Source organism: Rana temporaria, chromosome 13, assembly GCF_905171775.1.
Source record: "Rana temporaria chromosome 13, aRanTem1.1, whole genome shotgun sequence".
Classification (NCBI taxonomy): domain Eukaryota; kingdom Metazoa; phylum Chordata; class Amphibia; order Anura; family Ranidae; genus Rana; species Rana temporaria.
In genome coordinates, this window is record NC_053501.1 from 9,406,793 (window position 1) to 9,426,931 (window position 20,139).

Genomic DNA, 20,139 nt, shown 5'->3' on the forward strand with positions numbered 1-20,139 from the left:
CAGAGATACGATGGTGTATCTGTAGATACACCGTCGTATCTCTTTGTGAATCTGGCCCAGAAACATTAGCTCCCCCACATTGGGGGGAATGAAAAAAAAAAAAGTTATAAAGCATAAACAACTGTGTCACAAGCCATATTGTAAAGCTTGAAGTACTGCTCAAGCAAGAGAAGATACCGCCTTAGATCCTGGGAGACAGGGTGCCAGGGAGTCCCTGTATTCATCCGGAATCACATGCAATGAGGTGGGATGACCGCCGCTCTACCCAACCAGTCCACGTAAGTTCAAAGTAGGAAATTACGTCAGCCTATCCTTCTATACAGATCATGGCTGACGCATTTCACCCTGCCCACCGGGGGCATCCTAATAGAGGATCAAGCCCCGGAGTGGGAGGGGTGACATGCATCAGTAGGTGCGGTCTGCGAAGAAGCATAGATAGGATAGTGCAGGCGCATAGGAGGTTAGTGGGTGGCATAAAAGTCCATGAAACAGTCTATTTAGATAGTAGAAAACATAGTAAAAGTCCATAAGCTCTGTCCTGTAAACAAACTCTCTGGAGGGGAAGTTCACTTAAAAGGAGAAGTCCAGCCTGAGCTCCTTTGGCTGGGCTTCGCCTATGGGTAACAGGAGTGCCATTCGTTTGGCACTCCTGTGACCCGTTTTCAGACTGAGCCAGATACAAGTCCAAAGGAGATCGAAGATTTGCAGTCCAGGGACCTTGGCTGTGGAATGCGCTACCAACTACCATCCGACTGGAGTCGGACCACTTGGCCTTCAGGAGAAAGAATAAAACCCATCTCTTCTGAGGTCAAGGGGTTTTCCGTACCCATGGAATGGGGGCAGCGCCCGGAGGCGATTCAGTTCGCGTGTGTTGCGCTTTGCAAGTTTTTCACTCACTCTCTGCTGATGTCACAGGAATCAGTCCAGACAACGCATCATCATGACAATAAAGTCTGGATCTGGCAAGTGACTGGGCTGATGCCCGTCTCAGTCTCTCAGCAAGCACTAAGGGCCAGATTCACATAGGAGAGCGGCGGTGTAACGTATCGTAGATACGTTACACCGCCGCAATTTTTCATCTCAAGTGCCTGATTCACCAAGCACTTGCGATGAAAACCTACGCCGGCGGCTTCCGGCGCAAGGCGGGCCAATTTAAATGGGCGTGTGCCATTTAAATTAGGCGCGCTCCCGTGCCGGACCTACTTTCCTACCCGTTTCCTAACTCCCGCCGTGCTCTGCGCATGCTCCGTTTCCGAACTCCCGTCGTGCATTGCGCGCCGTGACGTCATTTTTTCGAACGGCGACGCGCGTAGCGTAATTCCGTATTCCCGGACGGCTTACGCAAACGACATTGATTTTTTAATTTCGACGCGGGAACGACGGCCATACTTTAGACAGCAATACACTTGCTGACTAAAGTTAGGGCAGCTAAAACGACGACTAACTTTGCGATGGGAAACTAGACTAGCGGCGACGTAGCGAACGGCTGATCATGCATGTTTATGATCCACGCAAATACCCCAAGATCCTGCCTTACCTGGGAAAACTATTCAACAGCCAGGAAACAAGATATTGAGGGTTTTACCAACCTGGTCATGGTAAACATCATGCAGTTTTACTATATTAGGATGGCCTTCACATAGCCTCATTGCCGCAATTTCCTTCTGTGTGTTGCTTTCCATACTAAAAAATAAATAAAAATACAAGTACAAATATTAACATCACAAAAAAAAATAATAGCTAAACAGAATGTTGCTACACTCGTTTGGTCACCAATGCCAATCTGCAATGCCAATCTGTTCTATGGGTAATACTGCCTTTTAATTACATTAGGTTTTATTCATTGTTTTATTGACATGGGAAAATTCATAAGTGTATACCATACAGTATATACTCGAGTATAAGCCAAGTTTTTTCAGCCCTTTTTTTAGGGCTGAAAATACCCCCCTCGGGGGTACTCGAGTCAGTACCTGAATTCTTGAAAGGCGTCCATTTTTTTAAAAGTCGCGGCTTCCTCCTGGTGTTCCGTTCCGCGATAGGCATTTGACACTGTGTTCCGCCTATCACGGAGGTCCTCTCATCCTCGGACAGTTTCCCAGTAGACACTGTGTTCAGTGTTCCGCCAATCGCGGACGTCCTCTTGTTCGAGGATGAATTAATGTCCGTGATTGGCGGAACACTGAACACAGTGTCTGCTGGGGAACTGAGTCCGAGGATGAGCGGACCCCCGTGATAGGCGGAACACAGTGTCAAATGCCTATCATGGAACAGAACACCAAGAGGAAGCCGCGACTCTGCAGGTACTCGGGTACAGAGAGGTATGGCACAGTGAGACTGCAATGGGTACAGAGAGGTATGGCACAGTGAGACTGCAATGGGCACAGTGAGGTATGGCACAGTGAGACTGCAATGGGCACAGTGAGGTATGGCACAGTGAGACTGCAATGGGCACAGTGAGGCATGGCACAGTGAGACTGCAATGGGCACAGTGAGGCATGGCACAGTGAGACTGCAATGGGCACAGTGAGGCATGGCACAGTGAGACTGCAATGGGCACAGTGAGGCATGGCACAGTGAGACTGCAATGGGCACAGAGAGGTATGGCAAAGTGAGACTGCAATGGGCACAGTGAGGCATGGCACAGTGAGACTGCAATGGGCAGTGAGGCATGGCACAGTGAGACTGCAATGGGCACATTGAGGCATTGCACAGTGAGACTGCAATGGGCACAGTGAGGTATGGCACAGTGAGACTGCAATGGGCACAGTGAGGTATGGCACAGTGAGACTGCAATGGGCACAGTGAGGCGTGCAAATGGGGATTGTTGAATCTCTGCTTACAGTAGCTGCTGCATTCTCACTAGGCTTATACTCGAGTCAATACGTTTTCCTAGTTTTTTTGTGGTAAAATTAGGTCCTCGGCTTATACTCAGGTCGGCTTATACTCGAGTATATACGGTACTCTGAACCAGTAGTCTCCAAACTGTGGCCCAGGGGCTTTATCTGGCATTCTGTTTAGGCTTATACTATTTTGCCTGGAGTTACACTTTAAAACCAGTCATGGCTGGGCTTATGTACAATTAGGATATTCACCCACTGCCTGCAGTAAGGAAGTTAATAAGAGCCAGGTGACTCCTCACTATATGATCATTCACAAGTAAGTCTGCACATAGAAAAACTGATTACCCAGATCCTTGCATAAGCAGTAGGCAGAAGAGCTGGCTGGCTTGGGTGCTTCAGCAGAGGAAGGGGTAGGCACTGGAAAAGGGGGGAAGGGGGCGGACGCAAAAAAGGCCAGCAAAAATTCATAATTTATTTTTCTTGCATGCGATTTGGTATTCTTTGCAAAGTGAAGCTTCCCCTCATTTAATAAGCTCTGGAGCAACTGCACTTCCAACGCACAGTACAGTATTTGCCTTTAGTAAATGAACCCCTTAGTTGGACTGTGATGACGACATTAGAATATCAGCTCCTTTAGTGCAGAGGCTAATGTGAATGGTATACCTTTGTAAAACCTGTTGTGCCCCAGGACGACGTCATTTGCGACGAAACGCATAGGGCGGAGTGACTTGCTGACATCACCATCTCTCTTGTGTCCCGACGGACGGGCTTGTTTGGTTGTGTGCTGGGCCAACACACCAAACTTAAGGCGTTTTATATTTACTCATTGCTGTGAGTGGGAACTTATTAATCCAATAAACCCAATGATTTTATACTATGTAAAGCCTTTGGCTCCTTTTCGGTGAATAACTCCTACCTAATCCATTGAGTGTCATCGGGAGTGCGGCGTGACCCTAAGATGTGGAGAAATTCCCTGGCTGGGTTTTAAGCCACAGGTACATACCGACCCCCCTGTGATAAGGGGTCCACTGGAGCTGGTAAGCAGTTTCTACAGATGGTGGTGGATTCACTGGGATATCTTGGTGATGGATGATGGACACGGTCATGGATATATTCACTTTATCACATTAAGTGTGGAATTTTTACACATATGAATTAGCCCAGGGCTGGAAAATCCGGTTTCCCACTCGCCAAATGCGAGGGTAAATTCCTTTCTGGCGAGCACAGTAATGCCCTGTACATTTATTGATAGAGCGGGTGGCTTGCAATGCGATCTCCAAGCCACGGGATCGATTTGCATTCCACTTGTGCTCCAAGCCTCATTTTGATTTCCGGCTCCTTCGGCCTCGCCATTACACTGGGGGGACAGGTGCAGGAGAGGTTCGCTCTCCTCCGCCGTGGGGGACACGAGGAGAGGTTCGCTCTTCTCCACCACCGTGGGGGACACGAGGAGAGGTCTGCTCTCCGCCACCATGGGGGACACGAGGAGAGGTCCGCTCTCCACCGCCTTGGGAGACACGAGGAGAGGTCCGCTCTCCACCGCCTTGGGGGACACGAGGAGAGGTCCGCTCTCCACCGCCTTGGGGGACACGAGAAGTCCGCTCTCTACTGCCATAGGGGACACAAGGAGAGGTCCGCTCTCCACCGCCATGGCGGACACATGAAGGAGAGGCCTGCCAACGGTGCACAGCCCTACACCTGCTAGCTTAAGGTAAATGACCTGGGGACCCTGATGTAAGAGGAAGGGGCCCTCTGGGGAGACTTATTCAGGGGGGCCCTTTGGGGACCCTGATGTAAGAGGAGGGGCCCTCTGGGGACACTGATGTAAGGGGGGATCTCTGGGGACCCTAATGTAAGGGGGGAGGGGCCTTTTGGGGACACTGATTTAAGAGGGGGAACCCTCTGGGGACACTTAAATAAGTGTCCCTAGAGGGTCCCCCTAAATAAGGGGGTTCTGGGGACCCTGATGGAAGGGGGCGCTCCCTGGGGACACTGATGTATTTGCATTTTTTTTATATTTTTTTTATATTTTAGACTCTTTATTCTAAAGAAAAATGTAATTTCATAAGCTTTAAGGGGGCGGGGTTGGGGGACGGACCTGGGCAAGGTTTGGTGGGGCAATTGGTGGAGAGTAAGGTTTTTGCCTGGCTAGTAGGTCTAGACTTGAAATTTTAAGCCCTGAATTAACCCATATGTTTACACTTATGCAGCCAGATCTTTAGGCGGGCGTAGTGCAACTCATATACGCTACACCGCCGTAAGTTAGAGAGGCAAGTACATTATTCACAAAGAACTTGTATCGAACTTGCATGTTACGGCGGCGTAGTGTAAATGGGCCGGCGTAAGCCGACTTACAACCGACAACCGGTTACGCCGGTTGTATCTTAGCAACAGAGGAGCGTATCTCAATTTGAGCATACGCTTAAAGATACGACGGCGCGGATTCGGACTTACGACGGCGTACCTACTGATACGCCGTCGTAAGTCTTTATGAATCTGCCTAATGGACTTTATTTATTTAGCCACATTTTTACAATTTGTTTTTACCTTTGTAAAACTATATAAATAAAAGAAAAAAAGAAAAAAATAAATCTACCAGAAATTTGCCAGCAAAGTATTATTACATCCGATTAAGAGTCGGTTCACACTAGGGCGACACGACTTCCAGCGCGACTTTCAGAGGCAACTCCGACGACTTGAACATGAACCACAGGGCGATCTGGGGCGATTTACAACACAACTTGAAGTCGTCTCCAGGACAGGAGACTTTCCAGTGGCCAATAAAACAACAATCAGCTCTGGGAGAGGGAGGGGGGCAGGAGAGGTTTGGCTGAGATATGTATGTTATCTTCCTGGAAAGTCGCTTCAGTTAAGACAGTGATCCGACTTCTGAGGCGACTTCCATTGAAATCAATGGGTACAGGAACCTTTTCTGAAGTCGGATCGCCTTGAGTTGTGTGTATTAACACCGCTCCCATTCACTTCCATTGTTTTTCTCTACAGCGCAACTTGGGACGACTTGAGGCGACATGAAGTCGGATCGCAAGTCGCCCCAGTGTGAACCGGCTCTTAATGTCCTGTTTTTTTTACAATCCATTAAACAAAAAACAAAAAAAGAGCAACGGCATATACATTATTTTTCATAAACGGGCTCCCGCGTTAGTGCCAGTTCCATGAACTTGCTGAGAGAAGTCCAATTTGACTGACACAACGTGTAGCAGTGCATTCCCCTAGTCAGGCCTTTACGATCACCCAAAGCCCTTGAACAAGGAAACGCTCCCCTCACCCAGGCCACGTACCGTCTGCTGATTATTTTCACAGCGTACTCCTGATTGGATTTTTTGTGCAGGCATTTTCGACAGATGGAGAAACTGCCCTCGCCCAGCGCCTTCTCCTTCAGATCAAGCTCGTAGTGCTGATAGAACGGGGAATCCTGCCAGAAAATGAATGGCACGCAGATGAAATGTAAGCACTTTACAAAATGCTGAAATGTTTACTTCAAATTTTGAGCTGAGACATGCTATGAGAGCAAAAGTTTATTAACCTTGCCCACAGAGGAAAAGAAATACATGACCACAGTGTTGTAAAAAGACAGGAAAATTGTGAGGAATAAGGTAAAAAAAATGATTATTTCTCGAACCCTGGACTTAAAGCGGGGGTTCCACAGCAAATCGTTTTTTTTTTTTTTGGTTGCATTCAATGTATTTTTAGATCACCAATTAGTACTCACGTGTTTGGTGACCTCCCCTGTCTGTTTTCGGGCAAAAGATGAACTTTTAAAATCAGCTCTAGAAAGTTTCCATTTTGCTTTTGGGCACTGTGAAGCCCACAAGCACTGACTTCCTGGAAGCCGTGGATGGTGTTCTGCCGAAGAAGGCTCCCCCGGCGGACCCCCCCTGTACTGCGCAGGCGCGTCACGAACCTCAACTGAGTTTCCGAAAGTAGCCGAACATGTAGAGCTGCAAGTTAGCTCTACACGGTGCCTGTGCAATGACTAGGAGCCGTGTAGAGCTAACTGCCCAGGCGCCGTGTAGAGCTAACTCGCAGCTCTACATGTACGGCTACTTTCGGAAACTCCGTTGAGGTTATTACCCGCCGGGGGGAACTTTTTTTCGGAAGGACACGACACATCTGGGCGAACTCCCAGATTACATTGCGCCTCAGGATAGAAACGCCTACTCACGCGGGAGTGCGTACCCGGAAGTCGAAATTGAACTAGCCATAATACGATATATACAACATAAAAAAAGTGGCTACTGGACATGTTAGTAGTGTAAGGAGTCCAAATCCAAATGCACTTGTGTCACCCCGGACACGGCGCATCTCCGATCGGCAGGAGGGCTCTGTGATTGGCCCTCCTGATCACAGGACGGTTGTGTCCAATCACAGCCATCATGTGATGTAAATATAGAGCCGATTGCTAGGTAAACGTCTCTCCTCTCCTCATACGGAAGTTGTCAGTGAGGAGAGGAGAGTATGAGCTGTTTTTTACAGCTTTTTACACACTGATCACCAGCCTAGTGTACCCACACACGTCACCAAAATAGTGTCACCACACACATGTCCCCACACAGAAAAAACACCTGTCCCCCACATATGTCCCAGTAAAATACATATGTCCGTGATCATCTGCGCACATCTGTACATGATCATGTGTGTACATCTATCCGTGATCACGCAAACCAATTACTATACACTTAAAAGGGTTGTAAAGGTTTACATTTTTTTTTTATGAAATAACAAAAATTTTATACTTACCTCCACTGTGCAGTTAGTTTTGCACAGAGTGTCGCTGATCCTTGTCTTCTAGGGTCCCTCGGCGGCTGTCCCGGCTCCTCCCCAAGGGGGTTGCCTTGTGGGCGCTCCATAGCCGCCAACTACAGGACTCGGCACCGCCCCCTAAGCCCTCTCGTCATTGGAGTTGATTGACAGCAGCACAAGCCAATGGCTGCGCTGCTATTAATCTATCTATCTATTGTTTTTTTCTGCTCTTTTGTTCGCTCATATAGCAAAAAAAAACAAACCAGAGTCGTGAATAAATACCACATTTGTGACCTGGCTAAGAGACTCAACCCGAAATGGCCAGACCAATCTTTACAACTTTCAGAATTTATTAAACCAAAAAGCGAATACAAAGAATTTTGCCCAATCGCTCTCAGTGTTCAGAGTGAATAAGGTAACATGGAATTGCCTGATACAGATTACTGCACAATACTGCTCTTTGTGCAAATCACTCATCATAACATTATCAGCAAAATAACCATATAGTGGATAAAAAGTACCTTCATCATGGCGCTTCTCGCTATGTTTGTGACGCCAGGACGCTCTGTTCCCAGGTGAAACTGGATAGGATCTGCGATGGCAGCGTTGGGCTTGAACAAGATGGATGGAGCCACAAAAGAATATCCCTGAAAAATAAACCCGTTATTGTTATTCCTTATAAAAGGCACTATAAATGCTGCACATTTTTTGTCAATATATTTATACTCCTTATTTTTCTTCCCTTGCTCTCTGTCAGACATTTTAGAATCATTTAAATCCTTGTTTTATACAATTTTTGTCTGTTATACCTCATAATTACCAACACTTAAAGCGGAGATCCGGTAAAAAAAAAATAAAAAATTTAAAGTCAGCAGCTGCTAACACTGTAGCTGCTGACTTTTAACCACTTAACCCCCGGACCATATTGCTGGTCAAAGACCAGAGCACTTTTTGCAATTCGGCACTGCGTCTCTTTAACTGACAATTGCACGGTCGTGCGACGTGGTTCCCAAACAAAATTGGCGTCCTTTTTTTCCCACAAATAGAGCTTTCTTTTGGTGGTGATTGATCGCCTCTGCGGTTTTTAGTTTTTGCGCTATAAACAAAAATAGAGCGACAATTTTGAAAAAAAATGAATATTTTTAACTTTTTGCTGTAATAAGTATCCCCCAAAAATATATAAAAAAAAACAATTTTTTTCCTCAGTTTAGGCCGATACGTATTCTTCTACATATTTTTTGAAAGGAAAAAAAAAAAAATCGCAATAAGCGTTTATTGATTGGTTTGCGCAAAAGTTTACAAAATAGGGGGTATTTAATGGCATTTTTATTAATATTTATTTTTTACTAGTAATGGCGGCGATCATCGATTTTTTTTCGGTACTGCGACATTATGGCGGACACTTCGGACACTTTTGACACATTTTTGGGACCATTGGCATTTTTATAGCGATCAGTGCTATAAGAATGCATTGGATTACTATAAAAATGCCACTGGCAGTGAAGGGGTTAACACTAGGGGGCGGGGAAGGGAAGGGGTTAAGTATGTTCCCTGGGTGTGTTCTAACTGTAGGGGGGTGGCCTCACTGGGGGAAATCAATGATCTTGTGTTTATACATTGTATGAACAGAAGATCAGCATTTCTCTCCCTGATGTGATGTGAGGCACCTCTGGATTCTTCCCTAAGCTCTCGGCCAGGATATAGTTATAGGATTATGCCATCGGTGTACAAATATTCCAAAGAGGAAGAAAATAAATAGAGAAACTTATAGCGGGCTTGTAAAGCAGACCCAAGCAGAGCTGCTTATTTACGGTGGAAGTAAATATTTTAGCAAACCATGCAACCGTCTGTATACAAATAATCTGCAAGCAGAAAGGATTAGCCCCATAAAACCTTGGCTGCTTCTTTATTAATAAACCAACAGAAGCCCGGATGTAAACATGGAACGGTTGTATTATACAGCTCCAGGGTCAATGTTGATGCGCAGAAAACTGTGCAGTCGTTACATGTGTAAATGTGGCGTGGATGGTAAAAACGAAGGAGATACAAATATGCTGCAGCTGTTGCTGTGCTTGTAAAAACATTGGGATGTCTCAGGAGGTGCTAAAAACCAATCACTATAAGCCATTTTTTTACCAAAAATATGTAAAAATATATATAAACTTTTTTTTTAAAAATTGCGATATTCATTATCGCAAAAAGTAAAAAATATTGGCCCAGATTCTCAAAGACTTACGACGGCGTATCTCCAGATACGCCGTCGTAAGTCCGAATAGCCGCCGTCGTATCTATGCGCCTGATTCATAGAATCAGTTACGCATAGATTTGGCCAAGATACGAGCGGCATAAGTCTCCTACGCCGTCGTATCTTGGGGTGCATATTTACGCTGGCCGCTAGGTGGCGCTTCCGTTCATTTCCGCGTCGAATATGTAAATGAGCAAGATACAGCGATTCACGAACGTACGTACGCCCGTCGCAATTAGTTACGCCGTTTACGTAAGACATACGCTGGCATAAAGCAGGTCTCTAGGTGACGCAGCCCATGCAAGGTATGGACGTCTTTGACGTCTTTGCGGACTTTCTTTGCTGCCAAATCATCCCAATTAATTGTCTGCAAAAAAATGAGCAAGAAATAATTTTTAAAGGAACATTTATTAAAGCTGAACTCTAGGCACAAGCTTGCATTATAATATATTTCTCTATAGTAGAGCTGCTTAAGCGTTTATCGATTTGGTTTGCGCAAAATTTATAGCGTTTACAAAATAGGGCATAGTTTTATTGCATTTTTATAAATTATTTTTTTTTAACTACTAATGGCGGCGATCAGCGATTTTTTTTCGTGACTGCGACTTTATGGTGGACACATCGGACAATTTTGACACATTTTTTGGACCATTGTCATTTTCACAGCAAAAAATGCATTTAAAATGCATTCTTTATTGTGGAAATGACAGTTGCACTTTGGGAGTTAACCACAAGGGGGCGCTGAAGGGGTTATGTTTCACCTAGTGTGTGTTTACACTGTAGGGGGGTGTGGCTGTAGGAGTGACGTCATCGATTGTGTCTCCCTATAAAGGGGATGACACGATCGATGCAGCCGCCACAGTGAAGCCGTGTTTACACGCGGCTCTCCCCGTTCTTCAGCTCCGGGGACCGATCGCGGGACCCCAGCGGCGATCGGGTCCGCAGGTTTCGCGGTCCCGGAGCTTCGGAGCGGGTCGTGGGCACGCGACTGGGTAGATGTAAAGGACGTACCATTACGTCCATCTGCCCAGCCGTGCCATTCTGCCGACGTATATCGTCGTGCGGCGGTCGTTAAGTGGTTAAGATCCGATTTACCCTTAGGCGCAAAGGGGTTAAAGAGCGTTGAGGCTCTTGGTCACCATCACAAATTCAGCATCCAAAATGATTGCAGTCTTCAAAATTTCCGCACACAGGATCTATTTAGAAGAGAACTCAGCTGGGTGATTCACAAGCCCCCAGCAGAGATGTTTTGCAGGCAAAGGAAGATTGGATATCTTTATATGCAGACACTCAAGCGCACATCTGTATTCTGGTACAACACCCTGTATGTGAAGTTCCCACCAGTTACCTGAAATACTCGGTCAGCGTTCATGGGTAGAGCAGCAGGGGAGTATGTGGGATCCATCCCTGTAAATTCCTCAGCAAAATTCCCTACATCAAGCTCGTCCTTGATGACGGGTTTAAATGGCGCGGGGACTTTCTTTGCTGCCAAATCATCCCAATTAATTGTCTGCAAAAAAATGAGCAAGAAATAATTTTTAAAGGAACATTCATTAAAGCTGAACTCCAGGCACAAGCTTGCATTATAATATATTCCTCTACAGTAGAGCGCATTATTAATCGTTAAAAAAAAATCATGATCGCGATTCAAACCCCCCCCCCCCCCCCCCCTTACAATCTCTATGAGGAATTCCATGTAACAAGTGTAGAGTTCTCTGCTCACTCAGCTGTCAAAAGAGACAAACCCGGTGATCTGCCGTGCTGGTTCCAGGTATCATGGAAGTTCCAGCGCATGCGCAAACTGATGTGCTGAGATGGTTCCAGCTATCGGGAAGGTTCCTTCAAGCACTGCGCAGGTGCAAACTTGCTGACGGAAATCCCCGAACGGCGGCCGGCATCCAGGGCGACGTGGATTTTGAGGTAAGTGGCCAGTCGGCCTCACGTCCTCGCGGCTCGCTTCGCTCGCTCGGCCTCCTGGCTCTTTTTTAACATCCTCCAATCCACGGGGATGTTAAAGAATTAGCCTGGATGCCGGGCGAGGTTCGGAAATTTCCGTCGGGAAGTTTGCGCCTGCGCAGTCAGTGAAGGAACTTCCCCCATAGGGAAACATTGAGGACAAGTCACCGGCAGCCTGCCAAGTTTTGTACAACATTGTCTGCGCTGGTAGCTACCTTTTTTTCTTAGATCAAAAGGAATGAACTTCGGTCTGCAAATGGGGAAAGTTTAACTACTTAACCACTTGCTTACTGGGCACATATACCCCCTTGCTGCCCAGGTGAAATTTCAGCTTTCAGCACGGTCACGCTTTGAATGACAATTGCGCGGTCGTGCGACGTGGCTCCAAAACAAAATTGACGTCCTTTTTTCCCCCACAAATAGAGCTTTCTTTTGGTGGCATTTGATCACCTCTGCGGTTTTTATTTTTTGCGCTATAAACAAAAATAGAGCGACAATTTTGAAAAAAAAATACATTTTTTACTTGTTGCTATAATAAATATCATTTTTTTTTAAGAAAAACTATTTTTTTTCTCAGTTTAGGCCGATACGTATTCTACATATTTTTGGTTAAAAAAAAAAAAAAATAACGCTATAAGCGTATAGTGATTGGTTTGCGCAAACGTTATAGCACCTACAAAATAGGGGATTGAATTATGATTTTTTTTTTATTTTTTTTACTAGTAATGGCGGCGATCTGCAATTTTTGTCAGGACTGCGATATTACGGCGGACACATCAGACACTTTTGACACATTTTTGGGACCATTCACATTTATACAGCGAACAGTGCTATGAATTAGGCACTGATTACTGTATAAATGTGACAGGCAGGGAAGGGGTTAACACTAGGGGGCGATCAAGGGGTTAATGTGTGCCCTGCTAGTTGATTCTTACTGTGGGGGGAGGGGACTGACTGGGGGAGGTGACAGATGGTGTGTCCCTATATACAAGGGACACATCATCGGTCTCCTCTCCCTGACAGGACGTGGATCTCTGTGTTTACACACACAGATCTATGTCCCTGTCTCTGTGTCTGCCGATCGCGGGTGCCTGGTGAACATCGCGGCCGACAGGCACGCGCAACGGCACCTGAGTGACGTGGCGGGCGCGCGCCCCCCAGCGGCGGGAGGCCGTATATTGACTGCCTCCTGGCATTTTAGAGCCACCTTGTGGCCGTAAAAACTCGACGGGCGGATGGGAAGAGGTTAAAGGGTTTGTAACAGATTTTTTTTTATCTTAATAGCTTCCTTTACCTTAATGCAGTGCTGTTTTCATGTCCTCATTGTTCGTTTTTGCTCTCAAGTTGCTGTAATTCTTCTCTGATCTCCACACTTCCTGGTTGTCTGTTTCCTGATAACCACAGTGCTGGGAGCGTTTTTTCTGTGGTCACTAATCAAGGAGGTGTGATTACTGTGTGTCTAAAACCCCTCAACACCTCCCCTTTGGATCAGTTTCATTTTCCAAACCATCACTGCCCTGTATTGGCTCTGTGGCTCTGTACAGCAGCGAGGCAGGAAACAACATGCAAAAACGAAACTAGAAACTGTAGGTACATTATATGATTGATTTTTATCTATTTTTAATAGTTTTTAAAAGGAATCAGTTAACTATTATGTCTCTATACCCTGTAATCAGTCATTTCAGCATAATTTTTTATTTTATTTACAACTCCTTTAAAGACTATGGCCCGGATTCAGAAAGACTTACGACTGGCGTATCTGTAGATACGCCGTTGTAAGTCCGAATCCACGCCGTCGCAACTTTAAGCGTATGCTCAAACTGAGATACGCTTAAATGTTGCTAAGATACGACCGACGTAAGTCTCCTACGCCGTCGTATCTTAACTGCATATTTACGCTGGCCGCTAGGGGCGTGTACACTGATTTATACCTAGAATATGTAAATCAGCTAGCTACGCCTATTCACGAACGTACGCTTGGCCGTCGCAGTACAGATACGCCGTTTACGTAAGGCTTTTTCCGGCGTAAAGTTACCCCTGCTATATGAGGCGCAGCCAATGTTAAGTATGGACGTCGGGCCAGCGTCAAATTTTTCGTCGATTACGTTGTTTGCGTAAGTCGTTCGCGAAGAGGGCTGTGCGTAATTTATGTTCACGTCGAAAGCATTGGCTTTTTGCGGGTAATTTGGAGCATGCGCACTGGGATACTTTCACGGACGGCGCATGGGCCGTTCGGAAAAAGCGTAATTTATGTGGGGTCACGATAAATTTACATAATACACGCCCACATCTTCCACATTTGAATTAGGCGGGCTTACGCCGGCCTATTTACGCTACGCCGCCGCAACTTTGCTTTGTGAATACTGCACTTGCCTGTCAAAGTTGCGGAGGCGTAGCGTAAATAGGATACGTTCCGCCCGCCCACAAATACGCGCTCCCTACGTGAATCTACCCCTAAACCTTTTTCTGACACTTGTTTCTTACAAAGTTAAAATCAGTATTGTTTTTTTTGGTAGAAAATTACTTAGAACCCCCTAACATTATATATATTTTTTAGCAGAGACCCTAGGGAATAAAATTGCGATTGTTGCAATATTTTTATGTCGCATTGTATTTGCGCAGCAGTCTTTCAAATGCAATTTTTTGGGGGAAAAATACACTTCAATGAATTAAAAAGAATAAACAGTAAAAGTTAGCCCAATTTTTTTGTATAATGTGAAACATGATTTTACGCCGCGAGAATCGTGAGAGAATCATGATAATTTATTCTAAGCAAAAAAATGGTGATTCTCATCTTAGCCAGAATCGTGCAGCTCTACTCTATAGCCACATAAGATATAAATCAATTTTGTGTGCACCCAACGCCTTTGCAAAATCAGTTATTACCAGTAAATTATTAAGTATCAGTGACACCATCTCTGTGCTGCAGAGACCAGCAGGCCCTACCCACTACTGCCTGCAAAAGACTACAGGAGGGGGTACATACAAGACCAGTCACACTGCACAAGGAAAGAAAGCAGTAGTTCCTCAAAAAGAAGGGCAAAGCATAGAGATGTGATACCCTTAAAGTGGTTGTAAACCCCCCCTTTCACCTTGCACCTACAGGTAAGCCTAGATTAAGGCTTACCTGTAGTTGCAAGAAATATCTCCTTAACCACTTAAGACCCGGACCAAAATGAAGGTAAAGGACCTTGCTCCTTTTTGCGATTCGGCACTGTGTCGCTTTAACTGACAATTGCGCGGTCGTGCGACGTGGCTCCCAAACAAAATTGGCGTCCTTTTTTTCCCACAAATAGAGATTTCTTTTGGTGGTATTTGATCACCTCTGCTTTTTTTTTTTTTTTTTTTTTTGTGCTATAAACAAAAATAGAGCGACAATTTTGAAAAAAAAACATTATTTTTTACTTTTTGCTATAATAAATATCCCCCAAAAATATATATATAAAAAAAAAAATGTCCTCAGTTTAGGCCGATACGTATTCTTCTACCTATTTTTGTTAAAAAAAAAATATCACAATAAGCGTTTATCGATTGGTTTGCGCAAAATTTATAGCGTTTACAAAATAGGGGATAGTTTTATTGCATTTTTATTAATATTTTTTTTTTTTACTACTAATGGCTGCGATCAGCGATTTTTTTCGTGACTGCGACATTATGGCCGGACACATTTTTGGGACCATTGTCATTTTCACAGCAAAAAATGTTATAAAAATGCACTGTTTACTGTGATAATGACAATTGCAGTTCGGGAGTTAACCACTAAGGGGCGCTGAAGGGGTTAAGTGTGACCTCATATGTGTTTCTAACTGTAGGGGGTGGGGCTGGATGTGTGATGTCATTGATCGCCTTTCTCTATATCAGGGAACAGACGATCAATGACAGCGCCACAAAGAAGAACAGGGAAAGTGTGTTTACACACAGCTCTCCCCGTTCTTCAGCTGCGGGGACCGATCGCGGGACTCGAGCGGCGAACGGGTCCACGGATCCCGCGGCCTTGGTCACGGAGCTTTGGACCGGGTCGCGGCCACAGGCCCGCGACCCACGGCTGGGCATTTAACAATCACGTACAGGTACGCGATTGTGCCCAGCCGTGCCATTCTGCCGACGTATATCGGCGTTAGGCGGTCCTTAAGTGGTTAACCTACACAGTTAAGGAGATATTTGCTGAAAATAAATCACCGAAGACTACGGAGCATGCGCACTGAAAGTGCAGTTTTTCAGCCTGGATAATTTTCGCGCATAGCGGGGATCAGCCGGTCCCGCACGCAATCACAGAGCCGGAGCAGCGATAACAGGAAGAAGATCGTCGGAGACAGGCGGCGGAGGGAGCGGAGGAGAACTTCGGGGGCTTCGTTCTCAGGTAAGTCTATCATAATGAGCTAGTATGCTGTGCATACTAGCTCATTATGGCTTTATCTTGCAGGGTATTTATTTAAAAAAAATATATAAAACAAGGGTTTACTTCTTCTTTAAGCCCCGTACGCACGACCGGGTTTACCGTCTGGAAAACTGCAGGGGGAGCTTTTGGCCGGGAATCCTGACCGTGTGTATGCTTCCTCGCAGTTGTCCCAACAGGAAAACTGCCAGGAATCCCGGCGGGAAAATAGAGAAACCCGGCAGTTTTCCTATGGGGAAACACTGCGGTGGAGCAAATCTCTCCCCGCAGATTTCCAGATGGGAAACCCGGCCGGGTGTACACGAGGAAACTTACCGAGCAGGTTCTCGGGTTTCCCGGCGGTATAATTTATACCGCCGGGAATCCCAGTCGTGTGTACAGGGCTTTAGTGATAGAATGGAAAAGTAGGCAAAATGAGGGAAAAACACCCTAGGTAGTAAGAAGACAATGGGCTAGATTCAGGTAGGGGGACGTAAGTTTGTGCGGCCGTAGAGTATGTTATTTACGCTACGCCGCCGCAATTTAGAGAGGCAAGTGCAGTATTCACAAAGCACTTGCTCCATAAGTTGTGGCAGCGTAGCGTAAATCCGCCTAATTCAAATGTGGAACAGGGGGGCGTGTTTTATGTTAATGACTAGTGACCCGACGTGATTGACGTTTTTAACGAACGGCGCATGGCCTGTTCGTGGATATATCCCAGTGTGCATTGCTCCAAAGTACGCCGCAAGGACGTATTGGTTTCGACCTCAACGTAAATGACGTCCAGCCCCATTCACGGATGACTTACGCAAACAACGTAAAATTTTCTATTTTGACGCGGGAACGACGGCCATACTTAACATTTGCTAGGCCAGCTATTTGTTTGACTAACTTTACGCCGGAAAAAGCCTTATGTAAACGACGTAAAAAAATGCGCCGGGCACACGTACGTTTCTGAATCGGCGTATCTAGTCATTTGCATATTCTACGCCGAACTCAAAGGAAGCGCCACCTATCGGCCAGCGTAAATATGCACCCTAAGATACGACGGCGTAGGAGACTTACGCCGCTCGTATCTTAGCTTAATTTAAGCGTATCTGGTTTCCAGAATACGCTTAAATTTACGCCGGCGTAGATTCAGAGTTACGACAGCGTATCTACTGATATTCCGGCGTAACTGTCTCTGAATCTAGCCCAATGTAGACATTAATGAGTTCCACTTAAAGAGAACGTCACCCAGTCTTGAACTTGAACCTTGAACAAAAGGACATGCAGCTAGAAGTGTAAGGAAGAACACATTGAGGAGCGAAGTCTGGACATTGTAACTGTGACTCTTGGTCCAAAAGGACCAAATAGATTACTGCTGCAAAATCCAAATTCTTCACAAAGAGAATTATACTAAGCAAAAATTGGCAATCCCATGAACCTTGAAGTATATTAAAATAAAAACAAAAAAACAAAAACAAAGCCTGACATGTGTAGTCACATGTGACTCCTGCCACAGGAAGACGTCACGTGTGACGAAACATGTCAGGTGGGATTACCCGTTGACGCCATCGCTCCTCACGTAACCCTGGAAGTACAGGTGTTTGTCGGCACTTGTCGGTTTTGTCTAGGCTCATTTGATTTTAATGAAATCTAAGTGGTCCCTTGGCTTTATTTTTTAATAAAATTTGTATACGGTATTGCACTATTTGGAGTCCTTTTTCCTGCATGGTCTACTCTCGGTTCCGGTTGCCCTGGATACCCTGCTGTGAACCCATCTGTATTGGACAAATTTCTCTGTTTCCTTCTAAGTGTTCCAGAGGTTCCATCTGCAGAGGTCATTCTGCGTGCCCACTCTAGAGATAGGTGGTCCCTATCATCTGATAAGCATCCCCTTCTACAGGGTCTCGGGTGTCACAGAAGGCTCTGCATTTTTCACGGTGGTGGAATTTTTCTATGAACTATAATTTTTTCTTTTTTCACAATCATCACGTGAATTGATTGTTTGCACAATTTTGGGAACGCTTTTATTTTAATTGCTATTAGGACATTATTCATGTACATAAGTTTGTTGTGTCATTTGTCATTTTTTAGCTTTAGGATTAGCACGACTTTTTGATTAGCGTCCAACATCAGTACCTGACCTCACAAATGTGCTTCTGGAAGAATTGTCAAACATTCCCATAGACCACAGATGTTTTTAAACTTAATTTCCCATGATGCTCACCTACACTGCAGAGTGCATGAGCATCATGGGAAATGCAGTTCCAAAACATCCTGGGTGCCAAGATTTGCCATCACTGCTATAAATACACTCCTCAACTGTAATACCCACCTTGAAAAACAGATGTTTTTTTATTTCATCAGAGCCCTCTGGCCCGCAACCTAAACGTTTTTTGGGGTCTTTCATCAATAACCCCCGATTAAGATCTTTTACAAGTTCACTCATTTCTGGTGGATACGGAGGGTCACTTTTCAATATTCTCCTACATGGAAAAGAAAAAAAAAAACACTAATAAACACGCATTCAATACAAATATGACCTCCTTTATGAAACTTGACACTTGTGCGACTTGTCATGCCACTTTGGACCCCGACATCCCACGACAAGTCACACCCCATATTTCCCAGTGAGTACCATTTATATCAATGTAATTTTGCTCTGACTTTCATGTGACTTGAGGGCCATAGACTTCAAAGTAAATCCTGAAAAGTGGCATGAAAGTCAAACCTGCATGATATACATGTGACTTGCCACCCCCCAACCCCCACCCATACCAGGCCCTTTGGGTCCGGTATGGATTTTAAGGAAAACCCCACGCCAAAACAAAAACTGGGTGGGGACCCCCCCAAATCAATACCAGACCCTTAACCGAGCATGCAGCCTGGCAGGTCAGGAGGGTGAAAGAGCAAGTGCCCCAGCCCCTTCCTTAGAGCCATACCAGGCCACATTCCTTTAAACACTTTGGGGCAGGGGTGCTCTGCCTCTCTCCCCCCCCCCCCCCAGCACCTTGTCCCCATGTTGATGGGGACAAGGGCCTCTTCCCCACAATCTGGTTTTGGGTATCTGGAGTAGATTTTGATCAGTGGATCGCAGAATGCGATTGGTGTTGTGAGCTTTTCGTTTTTCGCAAAGGTATTGGGGGGCATTTCCCAGAATACACTTATGCGTAAAACAGAGAGCTTTGAAAGGGATTCTATCTTTTACTGGCAACCAATGAAGGGATCTCAGTGAAGGTGAGATTGATTCCCATGTTTTTTTCCCAGTCACAAGTCGAGCGGCCGTATTTTGAACGACTTGCAGAAGCGTGATTTGGTAATTTGGGAGTCCAAGATAGAGGGCATTTGCATAGTCAAGTCTGGAGTTGATAATTGTTCCCACTACGACTGCTATGTCTTTTTTTTGGGATAAAGGGGGTGAGTCTTCGTAGTAGGCGCAGCAGATGGTGCGATCCGCTGACTACTGACCCTATAGTGATAATCAATCAGCACAGACCCCCCTTTAGGAGAGCAGCCGATTGGCTGTTCCTGTTTACATCGTGATCAGCTGTGATTGGACACAGCTGATCACGTGGTAAAGAGTCTCTGACAGAGACTCTTTACCTAGATCGGAGTTGCGGTGTGTCAGACCGTGGGCACGCGGCAGCTTGTTACTCTGATCACATCACATGACGTCCGGTCAGGATATCAGAACCACTTTGCCGACGTCATATTGCTATATGGTAGGCGGCAAGTGGTTAAAGTGATTGTAAAGGCAAACATAAAAAAAAAAAAACATGTCTATACTTACCTGGAATTGCACAGAGCGGCCGCAAACCTCCTCTATTTGGCTCCTGGCCCCTCCCCTCTGTTCAGTGCCCCCATGGAAAGCCACTTCTCATGGGGGCACTCGTGAGTGCTCACACCCAAGCACCGCTGCTGCTCCCATTGACAGACAGCAGGACTCGGCCCCGCCCCCCCCGCTCCCTAGCCACTGG

General features: G+C 45.6%; 1 protein-coding gene across 1 annotated transcript in view; it reads right to left on the bottom strand.

Annotated features, from left to right (window-relative positions):
• Positions 1-20,139, bottom strand: part of RPS6KA5 (ribosomal protein S6 kinase A5) — a 98,498-nt gene that overhangs the window by 11,734 nt on the left and 66,625 nt on the right. The window contains exons 8-12 of the mRNA XM_040333907.1: positions 18,498-18,648; positions 11,195-11,356; positions 8,123-8,248; positions 6,140-6,273; positions 1,590-1,683 (exon numbers count right to left, since the gene is read on the bottom strand). Of these exons, the coding sequence (XP_040189841.1) occupies positions 1,590-1,683; positions 6,140-6,273; positions 8,123-8,248; positions 11,195-11,356; positions 18,498-18,648 (667 nt within the window). The remainder of the gene's footprint in view (positions 1-1,589; positions 1,684-6,139; positions 6,274-8,122; positions 8,249-11,194; positions 11,357-18,497; positions 18,649-20,139) is intronic.